Genomic DNA, 15,820 nt, shown 5'->3' with positions numbered 1-15,820 from the left:
CAATAATGAGGCACTGCAGAAGGAGTTTCTGAGGAGAGCGAACACTTTATGAAAACTGCGTGGCTACATCTGTCTATGTTGGTGCACAAATCGTAATGTTCATCTATATATAAGTTTGCGTACTATGTGGTACACTTCACTCTACTGCAGTGACGGCAAAGAGATAAGGTGAGGATTGAAAGGTTTCAGGCATGTTTTAGGTGTTTGATAACTGTTGCGTCAATTTAACACTGGGACAGCAAAATGCGTAGTAAATTGCGTGAAAACATCTAGTACATGTAGAAGTGCCTGTCATGGAAATTCACCTATTTTTCATTGTGGTTAGGTGCTGCCGTCATAATCGGGAGCATGCATGGCGCAAGATGTTTTTTAATTCACGTTAAGAAACTTCTGGCACTTTGTGTAAAAGAGAAAACAAGACAATAGAAAGCAACAGGGCACAAGGAATGCTTCTTTGTATCCTTTTGCCTTACTCTCTCTTTTCCACTAAGCGCCGGAAATGTCTTATTTCTAAGGACAAGACACATAAATGCCTGAAGAAGGTGTTTCTTCTTCATCTAAATGTGCCAGATACACCTAGGATAAGCATACTTAAAAAAAAATTGTATTTTGCAGAAACTTTTTCAGTGAATCAGAGGGCAGCACCAGGCAGAACTTTGCAAACTATCTTCACCCCAAGCCACCTATGGCTTTATTTGAAATTTATACGTACAGTTCTCATCGGATATGAAACCTAGGTTCACATTGCATTTCCTCTGCATTACTTGTGTGATACCACTGCAGCCAGGGATGCTGCGTCGTTCTGTCTCCTCTGACCGTGCTTTCAGAGGAAAGTGAGTCACGTGCCAAACTACTACTTCTTTGTTTTGTGTTCCTGCTCTAATTCAACAATTGATGGCTGTCATTCAGTGCTAGCCAAAGACTCTGTACTCAGACTGGGATACATAGCGCAAAAATTACACAGGGACAAGCAGAACACAGGACGAGCGCTAAGTTAGCGCTCGTCCTGTGTTCTGCTTGTCCCTGTGTAATTTTTGCGCTATGTATCCCAGTCTGAATGCATCCCACCAACACGCCCAAACTTCTTCCCTGCTCTGTACTCAGTGCTGAAACTCAACTAGAATAATAAAAAAAATAATTCTGGTGTGCCATTTGCAGGTAACACTCGTACATAAAAAGGTTTTAATAATGTCACGGCTACAACTAGCCCAGCTGTATGTATTAACTACTGCATTCACACGATTGCAGACATCCTGGGAAATGGTACCATGAAGCCAATCCACATCATGAGGGGCGTCCCCGGTTGGCTGCAAGGCTTTCAGGGAAACGAGTTCCAGATGCTGCTTCGCAAAAGGCCCGTCGTGTACCACTGGAAGCAGACGCGGCCCACCGACTTCCACAAGCTCACCAAACGCATCCGGTGGCTCTACAAGGTGCTGAACCATAGGACACGCTCAAACTGATTACCGTGGCAGAGACCAGAGCTTGATCTGTAGTTATGTAATAAAGCAATGCTGCACATTGCTGCTATTTTGGTCTCGAGGTTTGCACTTTCCTTTGCGAGCTGCAGCATGCTCGCCGACCATTTGCACTTGCGTAAGTTTTGGATAATTTGGATGAATTTTTAAAAATGCGCTCGGACCTGCTACAGTCTCTTTTGTTCACTTTGAGGTTGCTCAGTTTAAGCAAGTCAAACAAGGTAATCTCTTCATTTGAGCACTTTAGGTTTCCAGAGGTGCAGAATGTTCTAGTGAGAAATAACTTATCAGGGTATACACAAAACAGCATGAAATAGTCACAAGTGTGCCCGTGATTGACACGTCAGCTGGTGCGTCTTGACAGGTGCTATATTAAAGTGGTGGCTCTGAACCATTTGTTAGGACTGCATATTGGGCAAGTTGGTAACAGTGAATAGTGCAACAGCACCATGTATAACAGGGACGATAGCAAAGAGAATGCAGGACACTGATTGACTATCAACAGAGCGTATTGCATGAATCACAACAGTTTCTACCAGGTGTATTTTTTTACGTTGTACTAAAGAAATTAAAAAAAAAATCCTGTTCCATATAGCACAATTCTAATCCTTTAAAAACTCAGAAAGGCGGACATTACTTGCACCATAAATCTAAATGAATGACTAATCAATAAAAATTACCAGTTAACTCTCTGAAGGTCAATTTTTTTCATCAAATGCAACCCCCGGGCAGGGTTGATTTTCTTTACTGCAGATTTAAAATCTTCAGTGACCTATCTTGAAAAAAAAAATTGACTGCAGTTTTTTTTTAGAGTGACCATTAAGTGACAAAAATATTTTACATTGGTAAACAGGCATTGCTTATTCATGAGTGCAGATGGGCTTGCATAAATACTTACGATAAGAATGAAAAAGTATATCAACTGGAATAGATACAGTATTCCGATTCGGAAGTTGGGCAGTAGTCCGCATCAAAGGAATTGCTGCTCAACTCGTTTGCAGCAGAGCACACACCCATAGCGTAATCGAACCATGTATGTGAGCACACTCAAGAATACTATGGTTGTACGCTCGTCAGAAAAGCCAAATGAGCCAGAAACTTGTAGTAATCTTTCGTCCCATCAATAACGAGGGGCCCTTGGTTTTTGTTAGTCTCAAGAAAAGAAATGCAGGCATGATAGCATCGTTCGTATAAGACGCCATCATTTACGATACCAGTGCCTGTGAGCAATATACGAGTGAGATTCCAGCGGTCACCTTTTGAAATTTAGATACCAGATAGAAATCAGTTTTTGCGAGTGCAACAAACACAAACAGCCGGCGATACGAAACCAAAACTAACTGCTACGTGCTCGTGCACGCATGGATGGGCAAGCAGTAATTGTCGTGCCGGCGTAAAAAAGCCGTAGAATTAAAACCAAGCGACTACGGAACAAAAAAGAAAAAGTGTCTTGCATCAACACGGGGTGGCAGCATTTTCTGGGCAACAGAGAGTCGAAAAATTGGCGCATTTTTCAAACATACAAATGGCATTGTAAATATACGTCAACCATTTGGGAGTTGTTCGTGGTACCATATATTTATGTCCTTGACCTTCGAAGGGTGAAGTGCTCAACTTAAATACATTGCAGTACATACTATTGCAGATTACTAATTGTAGCCGGTGAGTCGGCAAGACGTAGTCAGTTGAAAGGAAAGCTAAACATGGCACCAACTTTGAGGTATGCACTGTTGTTCCACTTACTTCCTTAACAAAATACCACTTTATGCACTGAAGCATAAAAGTGACTACTACACAGTCAATGTTAACCTCTCACCTGTAACCTGTCAATGTCAACCCTGCCAAGGTTCCATAGGAGCAATGTATTTTCATGCTGTTATTACGATTGTGTTTTCACCTGAAATTGGATAATACAACTGCAGAACTGGGTACCTTGCTTTTTTAATAGTGGGTAACTTTTGTGAGTCTCCATTCCGGGGGAATCCAGGAATATTTAATAAAATGGTTTACCATGGTCAGTAGTGCGTGTGACGATACCTTAAATAAAGTTTTTATTATTGCCATAGTAATGTCATTGGGGCCTGGCGCTGATTTAGGCAGCTGGCTTAGTAAATTTTCCAGCTCTGAAATGGTAACTTCTTCTTCTGAAATGGTAAGTCTTCACCATGAGTAGGCGGTGTAGTATGATTGGGCAAAATCGACTTAAAGCGACATTCTAGACCCTTAGCAGTACCTTCCAGTAATTTGGCCAATTCACAGGGTGTCGGAATCACAGAGTCTGCATTTACTTGTGTCGGAAGGACCTTTTTATTTCTCAGGAATCGAAAGAGTGCTTTTTTGTTGGTGGCCGTTGAAAGAAATTCGAAGTGCTCACAATCAAAGTTGCCTTTCGCATTTGCAATTGTTCTTTAAATGTTGCTGCCACAAACTATAGTCTCCAATTGCTGGGACACTGGTTACAAAGTAGTTTTTGCAAAGCTGCTTTTCTTATCCTGTAATCACGTGAGCACTCTGTGTTCCACCAAGGGTTAGAAGATCCAAAACAGACAACGAAATGTGGCCTTTTCTTCTTTATTATCCAATTGCTGGTTCGATAAAGCCATTTGTAAGGCCTTTTTGAATGTGCTGAAATTAACAAAATTATTTGAATGCATGGTAACACCTGAGTAAATGGGCATACAAGCTCAAAAAGAATATGAAAATGGTCACTGATTGTGCCCAAGTTTATAGCAGACCAAGTGGAGATACACAAATTAGTACTAGCGAAAGTGAGATCTATTGTGGACAGTAACTTACTACTAATAAATGTCTATGTTTGTGTGTTAATGCATGATAAATTTTTGTTAGCAGCCTAATCCCACAAATGTTTACCTCTCAAATCAGTCTTCTGCCCCGACAATGTATGATGAAAGTTATAGTCTCAGGCAAAAATGATTTCTGCAGAATGTAATTACTGTATCTAGGACACTAGTATTCAGAATACCTCCGGGGAAATACACATTAACTAAAACGAGTGGGATGAAGCCTGGGATAGAAATCTCTATAGCTAGAATTTCGCTTTCTAAGCCTTTTAAGCTGGTGCACAATTTTTGAGGAGATAAAAGATAGGTAAGCTGCCACTGCGAGAGGGATGGTCTAAGCGAAATGTACGGTAATTTTTTGTACGAAATGCCTTTTCTTCTGGTAACCATGTATCTTGGATCGCAATGATATGAGGTGAGTGTTGGCTACAGAGATAAAGGTCAATAGCAGCGAAATAAATGGAACGACAGTTCCACTGTAATACATTTATGATACCTATGTTGTGCTAAGACCGGCAGCAGAAACTGCCTTATGGAGGATGCTACCCTTCAAAAAATATTTTTTAAAGTATTCTCCTCCTGGCACTTTTTAGTCTTCATGTTATGTGTCATTGTAGATCCCTGCGCGACAGGAGATCCGCGGTGCTTAAGAGCATGGGAGTCGATCTCTATGTCCATTTCTTGTGAGCCGCAATCTGAGCTCCAATCTGATTCCTGTTTTGCATGATGCACACGAGAGGTCTCGTTAGGCCGGATTTAACTTTTCGTCGTCTTCAGGACTGTCGCTGTTCTCTCCTTTGCCTCGTCGTAACAGTATTTAAGAGACAAAGCACTTTCATACTTTGCTTGCCATTCTACAAACTAGAGGAGCTCCAGTAATGGTAAAAAGAGACTAACACTTCTGGTCGTTCATTTCTTGGGCAAGCACCACGAAGACAGGTCTTTGACGTGCGATTTTTATTTGGACAACATTTATAAACTGCAATCTCGCATCTCGACATACTGCCATGTCGCTCGCCACAATTGAGGCACAGCGACACAACAGGGCTGTCGAAATTTTCAGTGTGTTTTAATGTGAAAAGCTCCAGTAATGGCAAAAAGAGACTAACACTTGTGGTCGTTCATTTCTTGGGCAAGCACCACGAAGACAGGTCTTTGACGTACGATTTTTATTTGGACAACATTTATAAACTGCAGTCTCGCATCTCGACATACTGCCATGTCGCTCGCCACAATTGAGGCACAGCGACACAACAGGGCTGTCGAAATTTTCAGTGTGTTTTAATGCGAAAAAAAAATTATTTCAATTTATGTATTACAAGTTTATTATGAAATCCCGCATCTGCTTAGAGAGCATTGCAGGGGGGGGTTGTCAAATGGTTGTATTTGTGATATTTTTTAAAACAATTTGGTACACGGTGACACAATAACACAGCATATTGAAACAGTGATACACAGGCACTACATCAAAATAAGAACACAAAAAAATTAAAAACAAAAAAATGTCCGGTACCGTTGTCAGATTGGGATGCATGGCGAAATTTAGGCACAAACCTTTGTTAACCTCGTTGCGCCTCGCAACTTAGTGCATTAGATTGACCAAAACTAAAGATAGTGCATACAATTGGCATGTAAGTCTTTCTTCACCGCCACAGTATGTGGACTGATTCTCACTTTAACGGCTGCTTACAATCGGCTCGACAACAAAGCACCCCGCATTGCATTAGAATGCACTTTGTGCAGTGCTATCACCATTATGAAAGTGCTGACACTCTGAAAGCCCTGCTGAAAGGCACCCACGCGATCGCTCGCCCTTCCAATGTTGCATGTAATAGCAGTGCACGCTGCAATGTAAAACTGTGTTATTCCAGTCATGACATAGCAACCGCACAGCACGTAGTATCACCTTATGGTGGCCCCGTCACACAGCATGCGATATCCTGCACATTAATTCAGAATTCACGCATGCATGGCAGCATATGAGCCAGCAATAAGAAAACAACAGAACTGGTCGGCAAACCAGCTGCGGTGAAATGTGCAACCTTCAATTGGTATAGGTGCAACCGGGAGTTACTGGGCCTTTTGATACAGTGACACCTGTTAACTATAAGCAAATTCACTTACGACAAGGAAGGCAGTGTCTTGCTTTTGCTCGTGAGAGGTTAGCACAATGAAAGACGCTCGTGAATTTTTGCAGGGACGCTGCGGTTAACTTTGCTGTCTGTTTCTGTCCGCACCTGAGGTGTCATAACGCGTAATCTTTGGTAGAAGGGAACTGTTTAGTGATGCGTCCGATATGGGGGCTCTCGCTTTCTTTGAAAAGAACCAATCTCGCAGCATTCTGTCGAAACCACCGTGGTAGTTTTCAGATCGCTACTGTGTTAACAGACCAAATTTATGTTTTATGCGCACCGTACATTGGGCATTTCCATCAAAAGCGTGGAATGCCTCCTCTGGCCGCGTAAATCTGCCCGAGTACGAGATAAGGCACATTATAGCTTTGTGCCTGGCCAACTTGATAGCTTGCCTAAAGTCCTCGAGGTAGCGGGATTTGGGCCTTGAGTGTGTTTAGTGTATCCAGAGTAGCTTGTGCCTTTAGATTCACTCCATTCCTTCCTACCTCTGTCACCTTTCCTTATTTTTTTCTCCTTTCCCCACATTGCTGAGCGATGTTCAGGTGTCAGCCGCACGCTAGACAGGTACGGTGCCATCAGCAGACTTTCCTTTTCTGGGTCAATAGGTCTCACTCTCTCCTGGAGTTCCATAAATATTTAAAGAATTTAGGGATACCACCATTCTCTCTTATGCTTCTTGCTTCGAAGCACACACTGTCTGGCATTGCTTAGCTTTCCATACAAAGGTTAGAACCCGGCTGTAGTCACTAATTTTGGTCTTTTTCACGGACCAGCTGCCCACCGCAAAAGAGAATGTGGAAAGTTGTAAGAGAGGCAGGAACACCTTTTTAGCACGTAGGCACCTTATGGTATAGATGCCCCAGTACGAGCGCTGGTACATAGGCTGGCGACAGCTTTTCACTAGATCTGCACAAGCCCACTTCCAGGGAAAGTCGGAGCTGTTCACAATTAAGCTGTGTTGTCTGGCACAACATGAGTGATGAAACATCGAATCCCCAGCAGTCTTGTGGCATCAATGCATCCTTGAGGCTTTTCTGTAGTAGCATAAAACTTGGGATAATAGTTGGTGAACATTCATCTTGGACAAACAGCATCAAAGCAGATGGCGACTGTACCTTACTGAGTGCTCATCTGCTTTGATGCTGTTTGTCCAGCACGAGCGAGACATCTGTGCGTCGGGAATAACATTATCGCAGCAGTCTTGGCATGTTGACCACGCATGCCGAGATCTGTGATGGCCACGCCAACGCGCTATCGGCGTGCTGCAATGCAACTTTGCGTACGGTGACCCCTGGCGGCTGCTGCGTCGTCCTCGAAGCTCTGGTGACAGTGCCAGCAGAACAGGCGCCGGCATGCCCAGCAGGCGTCCACCTTGCTAGCGCTGTGGCGTTCCAGGCAGGTCTTGCAGGAGGGGCATGCCAGGTGCTTGCCGGGGTCCTTGTCCAGCCATGGCTGCTGCGAGGTGAGGGAGGAAGGGGGGGTGGGGGGTGGAAATAGATTTTGTAGCGATCTTAAGAAGTACTATTGAGGAGGTGCAGGTGTTTGGTACGTTGGAATGGTTTCAACTGTGCTCCAACTTGAAGTAATGTGGAGCCTTCTCAGGACTGGAGCCAGAGAAACCCTGCACGAGCCTTATCTTCAGCTGCTCCCAGAGCAGTTGGAGGAGCTACATGACTGGATCTCGGTCGCACTCCCAGTTCGAAGGTGAGAGTGCTTCCGAGTGCTCCAAGTTGGAGCATAGTGCTCTGATTGAATAGTGTGAGTGTGTTTCAAGCACTTGGTTTTGGCCATAGGATTGTAAAACCCGCCGCCAGGGTGCTCTAGATCTCTTGAAAGTGACCAGCCGAACGTACCATATGAGAGATAAATGTCTCCTGCCGGTAATCTGTCTCTTATAGCTAGGTTTCTTCTCTCCTCGACTGCACCTGATAATGTTCCCCCATGCGCGAAGCTCAGACCAATTCAATTTCCATCACTTGATTGTTAATACACAGCACAAATGGAGTCCGCACCTTTGAGAAACCACTGTGGTTCAGATTATTGTGTAGATTTAAAGAGCTATATAGTTCCTTGTTTCATGCTTAGCAGGCAATGCAGTGAAAGCTACACAAGTACTGTGGCCATGAAGTCGTCCACACATTTCGCAGTGGTGTTGTTTTTTGATCAGCGACACATTCTACGGAATAGGTATTTCGTGCACTGCAAGTACAACTTGTGGATGTAAAATTACGTCTAGTCACATACTGTTTGTCCACCTATGTGCTGCCAGAATGCGACAAGCTCAGATTTGGTTATCATCGCAAACGGCGCACCCTGGAAACTACGTCACAAAAACGTGTCACTGCACTAATTCTGGGGTTATTAGGTTTTTATTCATATGATATTTAAGTCACACTTCGCATTTTAAATGCAATACTTACTGCTATACCAAATTACATGTCACGTATCTCTTTCTTTCGTGCGACAGACTAGTTTTTGTTTGTGAATGCGAGCATTGAGAGAAGTCTCTGCAGCCTTTGTACCATCGCCTGCCATGCATGAACTGGAGTATAGGCCTTAGTGATTTATTCGTAGGACGGTCTTTTTTAGCTCCAAAAGAATGAAAAGCTGGGTGAGATCGGTTTGGTAACGTTAAAGAAGATGGTGCTATATTTTTCACAGGACAATAAGAAAAGGCCCAGGTGAGAGTGCCGGCTAAATGAGCACTAGCACAAATGTATAGGCCAGAAAAACAGCAGCTCACATGCCAAAATGAAAATCTCACTTAAAATCAGGTTTACGAACACGTCCACAAGTCTGTTCCTTAGCAGGATAAAAACGAACTGACTCTACATTGATATTGCGGATGCTTTAGTAATGTTTCACTTTGTTGTAAGAAGGAGAAGTGGCCTTTTTAGAAATCTGTAGTTTGATTGGTCGAGTTTGATTGTGTCTGGGATATCCATTTGAGAATGTATGCTGCTCTCTTTTTCTGATCTCGCTGTGTAGTTCTTGTGTCAGCGTGAACTAATTACTGTTCTATGTCAGTGCTTATATTGCACCTTTTTTTTATAATGCCTTGCTTGAAAGTCTTGCTCAATTTTAACATTCCTGGTAAGGTGCCGCATAGAAGATAACTGGACATCTTGCATCTTGTTTTCTGCTGCGAACGTAGATGTACCTTGTCGGAAGCGTCACTCTTGGGCAACATGGAGGCTCTGAAGGCTGTGCACGACATGCCGTAGTGGTACAGAGAGCGGCACCTGCATAAGCGCATCGGGGAAGCACCCATTTTTACCGAAAGAAGCGGTGTTTTTCGTTCGTGCGAAAAGCACTTGCATCAATCTCTCTGCGTGAGGCTCATGTTAGAACAGCGTGGAGAACAAATCCATTAGACACTGGTGAATAAGTGTGATCTGAGGGAAGCGATGTGCGTGTGGATGAAGCACCATAGTAGTACCATGTCATGCTAGTTATGTAGGGCTTTATGATGCGTAAGCAACTGAGGCTATGATGATGCCTGGACACCATGGGTGTGAAAGAAAAGCTTTTGTTTATGGATTATTGTTGCGACAAATGCATCTATGCATATTCTCCATTGCCTTTCAAAATATTAAGCTGAAAAAGAGATCTATGTAAAAGGTGGGCAGTTTTAACTGTTGCAACTAACGCACTGGAATGTAAAGGCATTATTTCATGCATGTTGAAGGAAAGCATTCTGAGCATTCTCAAAAACACAATTGGGAGCAATGTGTGACATCACAGTCTGCATGTTTTTTGTAAGGGCTGATCCCAATGCAGTTTGTTAATTGCTATCAGGCATCCAGAGCTACAAGGTGTAATGCAAAAGACTAATGTAGCCGAGCTCACCTAAAGACATTGACTATTCATTCATCGTGCAAGGATCTGTCCTAAAACAATATCAAAGAATTTACACGTAAGAGTTAAAAAAGTGCTACTGCTGAATTTCAGGACAGAAGTAGGGTGTTTACTTTTGCAAGGGATGATGCAAGACCTACGTTACATGTAATTAAAATAAATAATGAAGGTTAGAATGCTTTTGCAAAAGAATATTTTGCAAACACCTTTGAAACAGCGATCACTTCGTTTAGTCATTGGCATGTGCAACATGCACTTGAAGTGACGATGCTGAGTTTCACATTGGTCAATACAAAAACTATTTCTCTAGCTGCACATGTTTTAATGACAGTGTCGATCTTGCTCAATTTGAATTTCTGAAAAGTAAAGTTGTTGCTTGGGTTCAAGTTTTCAATAAATTTTTGTTGATGAGCACCGCTTACAATTGTGACTGGTGCTGAATTATACGGAGGCCAAGCGCACACGCAACATTGTCACCTATGGATTACCTCATCATTACCTTTGATGGCAGACATACAGCTTGTAGCTAAACCTATTTCTAGCATTTTGTTAACAATGTTTTAATGCATTTGCAGGGGTCGCTATTCAACAAGCCATGCGCAGACAGTCACACATTCTTTTATTTTTTTTTTTGCAGGGACAAGTTTAAATAGATATGTAAAAAATGTGAGATATGAAAAAAAAAATATTATTGCAGTGCTAACCATAATTTCATATTGTGCAATATTTTAGCTGGGAGAAGTGCAGATTAAATGCATGGCATGACCAAATAGGCCTTAAACTTGTTCGCAGTGGCATGGTATACTGCCAGGTTGCAATAGCCATCGCCATTTGGCAAAAATCCAGGCCCCTGTAGTATGGAAGCAAAATCAGTGCAGATTAAAAATTCTTGCTGCTTCTGATCGCAAGCACAATGGCATCATCCCTATGGCACTCTATAAAGACATGTAGGCATATTACGTATCGGTATAGGCCACGATACACCATAGGCATATCCAAGCAAGACGGAAGTTTAAAGGAAGATGGAAACTAGAAAGGATAAGGAATACTCAAGAAATGTAGCTCTAAGCCACTGTTTTGACAAGGGGACTTGCTTTATGACATGACAAAGAGATACAACATATAATAAACTGATTAGCTGTGGGACTAGTAACATTCAAACAGCGCCTGTGCAGCAAACTTGCGCACCTTGCAACGAATTAAAGGTCATTGTGATGGAGGAAAAAGTGCAGGAAGATGTGAGAAAGGGTTCAGCTGTCTATGTACAGTCTTTGTCAAAAGTATGCAGACTACGTTGCTTGCGACTGCTATGCTGACTAGAGGCTATATAAAGGAGTTCCTGCTGTATGTCAAAAGTTCTAATTCCCAGGGGAATAAAAAGAACTCTTGCACAAACCATCCAGAAGTCTTAACTATCAGGAGTGCCATGATAACCAGAGCACCCCCCCCCCCCCCCCCGAGCCAATGATATATATATACTATATGGTGAATGCACAGAGTAGCCCATGTACTTTTCACAGAGGCTGTACGCACTGAAAAGGCTGCCAGGTAGGTGTATGTTTAATATTGATCTCTTCAAATTGCCACTAGATATGCTATATCCTCAAACTAATCTCAATTTATAATGGGAAAAGAATTGAAGGAAGTGATGAACTGACGTATGGCACAATTCGTGATATCTGCCATGGCTGTGAATGTCACCTGCAAAATGGTCACTTTATTTTCTCTGAAATTCCCTATCCTTGATAAGTGAAGACAGTTGTCACTGAAACACCAAGGTGCCTAGGATAAAGGTAACCATGTTATGCTGAATCAGTTGCGCAGGAATCTACAAGGCGGAGGAAAGCTTACGAAAGGGAAAGCTTGTTAATCAGGACAAAGCTAGACAGGAAACCTATTCTGGCTTCTCAGAAACAAAGCGTCACAGTTGAGGAGAAATTTATCCTGGTCCAAGGTCGAATCTTTGACGAACGCAATTTTAGGGTGGATACTTTACCATCTGAGCTAACTAGGAGGATAGTACACAGCAGCGCTAGGCTGAAATAATTGACAAAGTAAAATTAGGCAGCCAACTCTAGGTAGCCAGGTTAGAGCAATGAATGGGTCACTCACCGGAAACAGACGGCATTGGTGCATCCAGGGCAGACATGCACGTCACCTAACACATGCACGCCTTGTGCCTTGGTGTCCCTGTAGGTGTCCAGGGCAAACTGGCACTCGGGTGTGGGGCAGGGGTACCACCGACCAATCGCGTCTGCTGCGACAGAGGACTCGAACGACCTACGGGCGAGGTCGCTCAGTAGTCCGTGGTCGTTCTCCGCCACGTGTACGATATCAGCCATGGCCCAGGGTGATGCGCAGTCCTATAGTCAGCACAGTGCAGAGTGCGCAAAAGTGCGCTTGAGTTCATGAACATAACTATAGCTACCTCGCTCACAAGCACAACTGTGCTGAGCAAAATTGTGCTTAGGGATGTCGTAATGCAGTGCTCCAGATCTATTTCAGTTTCCCAGGCTTACTTTAATATGCACCTCAGTGTTGAGACTAAAAGGGGGGAGGGGGAGGAATGGAGCTGGGTAGGTTGTACAACCTGTAGTCTTTTACACTGCAGAGCAGGGTTCTTTATCATGCACCTAAATGTAAAATTGTGATTAAAATGAAGAAACAGAGCTTGCTAATGGAACAGAAAATTCAAGCAGTTGTCAGCTCTGTGAGAAGACTATAGTGGTTCATAGGGTAACATTACTTCACATTACGTTGTGTGTCCTATTGAAATGTTATTTTGTAATTGCCTGCTGACATAAATTGTGTCTGCGTGCTGCTCCTGTGCGAAGTAGTATGCTTGCATTTGTTTTCTGCGCCCCAGATGTCCTCAAGCCATTTGTTTGTAGCTTTTTGTCTGGGGTTCATTCTTTAATAGACTGGGTCGGATAAATCATTCATCCAATAAATAAAGGTGGGTGAGAGCACTGCCACGGGACCATATTTGAGTCATCGTTAGGCCAAGGGGTGGCCTCGACGTGAAAAAGATCAGCACTATTAGAGTGGCACAGGCGCTGGCTATGGCGGCGGCACTTTCACCCGACGATGTTGGCGAAGACATCGTCTGCCCCAATAGCGTGCAAAACATCTACGTCGTCTCAACACCAGAAGAAAGGAACGCGCGTGCTTACGCGATGGTTCAACAGGTACACCTGCGCGAAGGGGTCTTTGAAGTGGCCGCGTACATGGCCGCCTCGGACAATACATGCAAGGGTGTTGTGAGGGGCGTCGACGTCGAGTTCAACGACGCTCAGCTCCGCGCAATGATCATACACCGGCGGAACCCCACCGCGTTGGAGGTGCGTCGCATCAAGACCACCACTACGGTTATCGTCCTGTTCGACGGACTGAGGGTGCCGAACTTTGTCATGTGTGGAGCAGGCATGCTGCCCTGCTCTCTATACAGAAGGCAAGTTGACGTGTGCTACGGTTGTGGGGAACTGGGCCACAGGGCCGATGTATGTCTGACCCTGAGTGTGAAGAACTGCAGGGGATGCGGAGCCGCGTCCCTCACTGAAGGCCACGAGTGTGAGGCGAAATGCGGCATATGCGGAGGCCCTCACCCAACGGCTGATCGTAAGTGCGAGCAACGCTTCCAAACGTCGTATGTCGTCAGGCAGAGACGCCGGAGGCGCCGGCGGAAGAAAACTGGCGACGCCAAGAAGGGCGGCAACGTGGCACGCGAGATGAGCCAGGCACTGACGTCAGCGCTACGGAAGAGGAGCACTTCGAGGGGACGCTCCCGCTCGCGCAGTCTTTCCCGCTCTAGAACGCGCTTCCGCTCACATGAGCGCTCCGTGCAACGAGGACGCTCTCAATCTAGGGGCCGCTCCAAGTCCAACGTGCGCATCGCAGGAGGTCCCACCTGGGCCGACAAAGTGAAACAGACGAAGCAGACGGGCCGGACGCAACACGCCGCCGCACAGGAGAGCGGGCGCATGATCCCAGGATCGCGCAGTTGAACGAAAACGCTAGCCTCAAGGAGGAAATCCGGAGAATGAAGGCCGACTTTGAGGCCTTCCGAAACGCCAGCGCCGTTCAAGCCGCTGCGCCAAGGCAAATGTCTACGGAAGAAGGGGCCACAGCAAGAGCGGTCAAGCGCAGAGCCACCTCCTCCCAGGGTACTGTTGAGGACGTGAGCACGGCGGAGGCTGCCATGCAGAGGCCCTTGGACCGCATGCAAAAATCCTTTGCCGAGCTGGTACAGAGTAACCAGGCCCTTTTACTCCGAGTGCAACTGCTTGAGAACGAGCTTGCCAAGCGATGTGACGTACACTACGGCGAGGCCGCCAGGCCGGAGGTGGTGTTCAGTGAAATGCTACAAGACAACCAGCAGTCGTGGGCTGACGAGCAAGATGGCATCTCAGCCCAGCTTCGGTCCAACATGCCCAACCATGGCCAGACCGGATAGTAAGCTCATCGTGTGGCAGTGGAACTGCGCCAGCTTTCGGAGGCGCAGGCCTCAACTGGTGCAGTTCATCAAGGCCCGGGAGCCGCAAGAGAGGCCCCAAGTCATTTTGCTACAGGAAACGGGAATGGAAACGATTTCCCTCCAGGGGTACCGAGCTGTCTCCTCGTTGGCGGAGAACGGGCTCGGCATCGCGATACTTATTGCAAATAAGTGCGCTTTCCAGGAGCACGATCTCCGTCTTGGCAACACCAAGCTGGAAGCGTTGCTCGTCGAGATCATACCAAACAGTTGGCTCAAGAACAGCGTCTACGTTATCAATGTGTACTGCTCGCCTAGGGACAACCGGCAGATCTTCTACAGCCTAACAACCAAGGCATCGTCCAAGGCGAGGGAGACGCCGCTCGTTCTGGCTGGAGATTTCAACGCGCCGCACGAAGCCTGGGGCTACGTGAGAAGCATTCCCAAAGGCTGCAGACTCCTGCAGGCAGCGACTGCCAGCTCCCTAGAACTGATAACCGACCCCCATTACCCCACACGCATGGGAAACTCGGTCTCGAGAGACACCACCCCAGGTCTGGCCTTCGTCAAGAACGCGCCGGGAGCAGAGTGGCACAACTTACAAGAGAACCTGGGAAGTGACCACTACATCGTGGAAATCTCCCTACCGGTCGAAACAGTCGACTGGGACGCCTTCCGAAAGAGAAGGAAGGACGACCACGAAAAATACGAGTCGTTTGCGGACCTCGTAGCGCAGCTCAAGAAGGATGTAGCAGCGGTCACCAGGACCGTCGAAACGGACCTCAAGCTCGATCGCATGGACGCTCGATTGGCGCACCTGCTCGAAGCCAAGAATTCCCACACGGCCAGATGGAAGACGCAGAAGCTGAATCGCAACCTCCGGAGGAGGATTGCGGCCCTCAACCGCGAGATCGAATCGCACTGCAAGGAGCTCGGCCAGCAGCAATGGAACGAAGTATGCGCGTCCGTCGACGGCCAGATGCGTGTGGGAGGCAAGTGGAACCTCCTCAAGCAGCTATTGGACGACACCCAGTCAAAGAGAAACCACACTCTGGCTATCGATAGGCTGGTCCACAA

General features: G+C 45.5%; 2 protein-coding genes across 8 annotated transcripts in view; one reads left to right on the top strand and one right to left on the bottom strand.

Moving 5' to 3' along the window:
* Window positions 1-1,530, top strand: part of mRpL51 (mitochondrial ribosomal protein L51) — a 58,352-nt gene extending 56,822 nt beyond the window's left edge. For all 4 annotated transcript variants that reach the window (XM_065444021.2, XM_065444024.1, XM_065444022.1 and 1 more), the window contains one exon: window positions 1,249-1,530. In XM_065444021.2, coding sequence (XP_065300093.1) covers window positions 1,249-1,463 — 215 coding nt within the window. In that variant the 3' untranslated portion in view covers window positions 1,464-1,530. The remainder of the gene's footprint in view (window positions 1-1,248) is intronic.
* Window positions 1,531-4,067: 2,537 nt separating this feature from the next.
* Window positions 4,068-15,820, bottom strand: part of LOC135911676 (uncharacterized) — a 72,648-nt gene continuing 60,895 nt past the window's right edge. For 3 of the 4 annotated variants that reach the window (XM_065444017.2, XM_065444018.2, XM_065444019.2), the window contains exons 6-8: window positions 12,385-12,635; window positions 9,575-9,656; window positions 4,068-7,869 (exon numbers count right to left, since the gene is read on the bottom strand). In XM_065444017.2, coding sequence (XP_065300089.1) covers window positions 7,666-7,869; window positions 9,575-9,656; window positions 12,385-12,635 — 537 coding nt within the window. In that variant the 3' untranslated portion in view covers window positions 4,068-7,665. The remainder of the gene's footprint in view (window positions 7,870-9,574; window positions 9,657-12,384; window positions 12,636-15,820) is intronic. The other variant, XM_065444020.2, reaches the window with a different exon arrangement.

This window comes from Dermacentor albipictus, chromosome 2, assembly GCF_038994185.2.
Source record: "Dermacentor albipictus isolate Rhodes 1998 colony chromosome 2, USDA_Dalb.pri_finalv2, whole genome shotgun sequence".
In the NCBI taxonomy this organism is placed as follows: domain Eukaryota; kingdom Metazoa; phylum Arthropoda; class Arachnida; order Ixodida; family Ixodidae; genus Dermacentor; species Dermacentor albipictus.
Note: the sequence above shows the minus strand (reverse complement) of the source record. Positions and strands in the feature narration are given on the sequence as shown.